At 36.8% G+C, this 6089-nt stretch overlaps 1 protein-coding gene across 1 annotated transcript; it reads right to left on the bottom strand.

Moving 5' to 3' along the window:
• Positions 1-3571: 3571 nt before the first annotated feature.
• Positions 3572-4543, bottom strand: Fpr2l2 (formyl peptide receptor 2 like 2). The gene is given in 1 exon segment (NM_001408790.1): positions 3572-4543. A coding segment is annotated over 1 exon segment (972 nt).
• Between the last annotated feature and the right edge of the window lie 1546 nt (positions 4544-6089).

Here is a 6089-nt window from a genome sequence, read left to right as displayed (position 1 = left end):
ACTGGAGCTGGAGCAGTAGCTTAAATGCTACACCTGATCCTCAGCAGTGAAAGAAAACTGGTCAAGACCACTACAAATTATACATATCCTGGAAGAAGACACAGCTAAACCAACAAGACCATACAATGTAACAATTCTGTTCCTTTCAAATAAGTCCACATCTGGTAAATAAGACTTGACCCTCGGCTCCAACTGCATAGGTAACAATGAATAGCCTAGTAAGGGCATCAGTGGACGGGAGAAGTCCTTGGTCCTGCCAAGGCTGGACCCCCAGTAAACGGGTTTCTTGGGGGAAGGGCGGTAATGGCGGGAGGTTTGGGAGGGGAACACCCATATAGAAGGGGAGAGGGAGGGGCTAGGGGAATGTTGACCTGTAAACCGGGAAAGGGAATAACATTTGAGATGTAAATAATAAATACCCAATTTAATAAAGAGGGAAAAATAAATAGTTAAAATTTTAAAAAAAGACTTCAAACATAAGAGCCTATGGGACTGTTTGCATTCAAATTATTACAGAGGTTATATTCTATCACTTAGGGAAGCCAAGGCAAGAGCTGAAGATGGGGGACAATTTTGTAATCATTTGCTTCTGTTGCCTTCCTTCCTACATTTCTTAGATATCCATGGGCTATTGCCAAAACATATTACAATCCTTGATAATCTAGTCCGTACTTCATCAATTAACAGTCAAGAGAATATCCCTACAGATATTCTAATAGGCCACACTGATTAAATTTATTCCTTAGTATAGACTTGTTCTAAGAGCCATAAGTTTTGTGTCAAGTTAACAGAAACTAGAAAACCCCAGAGATACATGGAATAGTCCCCATATTTCAGCCTCAGAATTATACATTGTTAAGATAGCCCAAAATACTAATTGCTCATCAGTGGGCTTTAATCAACTGAGTAATGTCAGAACACAAATGTAAACACAATATCCTGCCAGCCCTCAAACAGGTTGTTCAAGTATCTATGTCTTCTTTTGCCACTTTCCTACTCAAGACAAAATGGGAATTTTGAAACTCTCATCTCTATTTCCTAGTTTCTGAAACTCTTTCACTCCATATCATTCAACATTCTCTGAAAGTTAAAAGAGGTGGTATTAGTGTCTTCTTTCAGGCTGAGCCATCAACAATTACTTACTCCCAATCCTATAAACTGACTTCTTTCTCTAAGTGGAATTATTCACTGCAATGAAAGGCTTTTGCAAATAATCCTGAGACTGGCTTTATATTTGCATATATATCTAGAAGATAGGTCGGTGCTCTGTTAATTTAGCTAAATAAAAGTTCTAACTTCTGCAATAGGGTCTATTAACTCCCAACTAATACATTTTGACTGAATTTATAGGACCACACAGGCATTCCCTCCTATGAATTTGTCCTAATATTTAATCAGAGAAAGTATTTTCATGTAAACAATGGTCCTTGTACTACAGCACAAGTTGACACATATTGCCTAGATTTTTGTCAAGAGAGTCTCAGTTCTCAGATCTGAGTAAACTGATTGATGCTTCTCTTTGGTACAAAGTTTCAGTAGCATTCATAGTCTCTACAAAAATTAGCCACAAGCTAAGACATTTTCAGCTCAAGTCCAAATTGATTTTCCCATATGTTGCTACAATGATTTATGGCTTCAATCATTGGGAGCCATCATACTGCACCACAGGAGCAACAATAGCCTGTGCTGCTTTCAGGATCTCTGACAACTACCCAAATAACAATTAATAACCCATGGTGATATTTTTCTGTTTAGTTACTCATGATTGTAAGAAATATATATTCAGAAAAATACTTTTTAAAATGTTTCAACTGTATTATAAAATAAATATATGAATGCCTTTTTAATGTAGTCCTCATTAGGTTTAACCTCCTTCACTCTAACTCTGCTTATGCCTCTAGTATTCCTGTTCTTTCATTTCCAAAGACAGTAAATGGGAAACAATCTAAAGCATGTATTATAGGACTCAGATAGCATGTCCTAATCTCATATAATCCATATTGGGTCCCATGCCTAATGATTGGTGCCACCCCCAGCAGGAAAGTTTTTTCACTTCAATTAAAGTAATCGTGACATAATCACCCATGAAACAAATAAATCTAGAAAATTTCTTCTTGAGACATGTATCCCAGTTTATTTTAGTTAGTGCCCAATTGAAAATCTAACCAAGGCATTAAATAAATTTCCCCTTGTCTTACAATTCCACTGATCCTTTTACATTTCTAGGATCAATTTGAGATTTAATTATACTTTAATATCTCATACACAACTGCATGCATTTACACACAAAAACAAATACAGGTTTTTCTGTATCCATATAAAATCTATGAATCCATATATAATAATTAAAATGCAATGTGTTGGCCAAGGTAGCCAATTGGTCAATGCAGGAACCAATACTGAGGGAGTGAGGACGATTATAGGAAAGGAAGGAAGAAGATGCAAAACACATATGAGATGACTGCTGGTCAATACCGTGCCAGTAATGAGTGGTTTTTTTTTTTATCATGGTTTTTAAAGGCAAGGAAAACAAAGCATGACCAATTCTAGGAAGTTAAACAATGACCATAAATGCCTATGCGGTGAGTTTATGGTACACAATATCTATGTTTGACTAAGGGCATTTCCTTCTGGTTTAGACAGTCTCATAAGAACATATGTGTAAGTGGGGGATCTTGGCAGGATATAGCACATGCCTTAATTAAAAACAAAGATAGATGTTGGCAGATGCATTCATGATTAGACACAAGTAAGAAGTCAGCTGAAGATAAGTCAGGATGTACTCCCCAAAGCAGTACATTATCTTCCCTTTGTCTTAAAACTTCCCTGATTCTTTCATGTTTCTAAGATCAATTTGACAATTTAAATGTGCTTCCATATCTCTTACACAACTGCACAAATGTACATACAAAAATTATAAATTTTTCTGAACCCATATCAAATCTTAGGATCTACAAATAAATAAAATCTAATGTGTTTCCTTCTGTTATGGTCATATTCAAACTATGTATATCAATAGTTTATCCCATTTTCGAGCAATGACATAACATTTTCCTTCTTTATGGCACAATATTTTTCTCTTTGTTGATCTGAACCTTGGTCTCATGTGGCCCAGTTTGGGTTGATTCTCAACCTCCATTTGTAACTTGGCTTTGATATGATCCTCCTTTATATGTACCTCAAATGCTAGGACTAAAAACATATACTACATTGCCATCGAATATTTAATAAAATAATATTTTAGGATTAATATATACTATATTTTATAATCCTTTCAAATATACCTATTTTTTGTCCCTTGTACTGTTCAGCTACCTTAGTCTTAGCCAGGCTACAGGCTAATTTGAAAAATTATCAAAAGGAATTAAATTTATCTTTTATTTTTTCTTCAAAATCAGAAATCAGAGAATAATTTCTTATAGATTAATACTCAGAAATTTCATGCAAGATAAGTTAAGGCAGAAAGTCCCTATGACCATACTTCTGCCATTTCCTATAGCTCAGAGTCTGCAGTACATAAAGACAAGTTGTTATCTGTGTCATCTCTCAGGACTTAATTTTCCCTCATGGCCTAGTCTTCCCTTAGGGCCCTCTCCAGACTGGCAGACAAAGAATGCATTAGTCTGTCCCTGAATTCCTGACCGAGAAAGACATAGAGTATTGGGTTGAGGCAGCTGTTAAAGGAGGCTAAAGTGTTTGCTGGGTTAACCAATATATGAATAATACTCAGTGTCTCTTTGTTCAAGATATTGCCTAAAAGCATAATCAATTGAAAAGGGAACCAACAGACAAAGAAGGACACTGCTACAGCAGTGAGGACACGTAAGGGACGGCTGGATTTCACAAAGCCTCTTCTGCAGATCTTGGCAGCCATGAGTCCATAACAGATAGCAATGAAAGACATGGGCATGCTGAATCCAATAATGAAATTGATGATTCCTGAAGCTGTGGTAGCAGTAATAGACACCTTTAACTGCTCCTCAGGGGTTGCAACCCAGGATTCAAATTTAGATATACAGTGCACTTCCCCTCTTGCATCTTTCACTGTAGTCAAGAAGAGAAAATGTGGCAAGGTAAGCAGCAGAGCAAATATCCAAGCTCCAACAACCACTTTTCTGGCCAGACTCACAGTTCGGTGATTCTGAGACCATACTGGGTGCAGGACACAAGTACAGCGATCCATGGCAATGAGAGTAATTAGGAAGATACTTACAAAAAGATTTATGTTTGCAATGATGTGAACCAATTTGCAAAGAAACCAACCAAAAAGCCATTTTCCTCTCATGACCATTGAGATGATCTGAAGTGGTAGAGTAGCCATGAAAGAGAAATCACTCAAAGCCAAGTTCAGATAACAGACAGTGGTCACAGTGTGTGCCATCCGGAACTCAGATACCCAAATCACAAGCCCATTACCTAGAACACCAAGGACAAAGGTTATACAGAGAACCACTAGTGAGAGGATCCACAGAACTGTAGAGGTGGTAGAATCATAAAACCCAACTTCTGATCCATTTCGAGGCATTGAGATGTTGGCTTCCATCTTGTCTGCACCTGAAAATTTCAACAATGACTGTTTTTCAGATGTGGCTCCATCTTATACAACTTACTCACATCCCACATCACCTTCTATAACAGAGTACCTATTCTAAGGGTAACAAGTAAGTGTGATTTTCTTTTAAATATCCTTAATGGAAATGTCAATTCTATACATTAATAAACAGAAATATTACTTCAAAGAGTGATGAAAAAGGAACCATAAGTTCCAATATCCCTGCTCTGATATTGATCTGAGCATGTACATGATGTAGAATGTGTGGAGACATGAGTTTACCATGAGGAGAAAACTGGGCCAATAATATTGTCCGTTTATCATGGATTTTCTTTAGTGCTTTGTTCTCAAAAGAAAGAATTCAGCAGAGCAATGTAGATAGTTTAAGTTGAACTTTGTTTTTTTATCGCATATTTTTTATTTACATTTCAAATGTTACTCCCTTTCCCAGTGAGTAGATTGGAGAAATATTAAAGTATGTTTACAAAGATTGTAGATGATGCCTTTTTCTATTATAGCTTTGATATTATTACCACTATTGTGGCATTCTTCTTTGATTGTAGGCTCCATTTTCTGTTAATCATTCTCCTAGGCATATGCTGTCATACTGCTCAGTGAAGACCATAAAATCCTTGTAATTTTGTTCAATCAAATGATTCTGTTACCTTCCACATTGTGAATTTGAATAATTTTTAAGATTATGAAGTGCATAAAACATTACAATGGTTGTGGTTCAGGTTTTTTGCTTCTTCCCTTATTGTGTCCTGGCACTGCTACACACCATTGGGGAAGGATGGAGTCGATCCAAGTTCCTGGGTCTACATGTCCCCTTAGCATGTCTAGACCCTGAGGCAACCTCTGGAGAAAATGATAAAGTGCAGTCTGGAATGTTTGGGGTCAAAAGAATCCCAATTCTGCAGTGAATACCAGAATGAAGGTGTCTCCTTGGAAGATTGTAGTGTTACAGCTCTTTTCAAAACAGGTCTTTTAGAGTGTAGTCAATGAAAAATCTTGTACACTATATTCTTGGCAAATAAGAACTATATAAACTTTGGAAAGTTTGATGGGGTCGTCTTAGTGTGACATTTCATTGGCTAAGGTTTAAAGTTCTAGGAATGCCTCATTTGCATGAAGAGGCATTCCAGAAACTTGAACTTGTAATTTCACCAAGGACTATGGGATGCTCATCTGATAGAGTGTGGATTTGGATTTCCCCAGGTAAGTTAGAGAAGAGATAAGGAAAGGGAGTTTTCTAGTTTACACCAAGATCAGAAAAGCCATCTGAACAAAGGACTTTGACCTTAAGATTTTGACATTAACTGGTAAGGTTTATATCATCTTTGCCCAAATTAAAATAGAGCGTAGAGCGTAATTCCTTTCCTTACAATTAAGGGTCTGTTTGTATCTGCTGTGTCTGTGTGTTTGTATAAATCATGCCATGTGGTGCATACTTGTTTAAACACCAGAAGATACTCAGAACTCGCATTTTTCAGGTGTTACACACTTTAAATTTTAAGAAAGACTTCTCTCACTGGCT

Source organism: Rattus norvegicus, chromosome 1 (assembly GCF_021556685.1).
Source record: "Rattus norvegicus strain SHRSP/BbbUtx chromosome 1, alternate assembly SHRSP_T2T, whole genome shotgun sequence".
Taxonomy (NCBI): Eukaryota; Metazoa; Chordata; class Mammalia; order Rodentia; family Muridae; genus Rattus; species Rattus norvegicus.
This window is presented reverse-complemented; position numbering and strand designations above follow the sequence as displayed.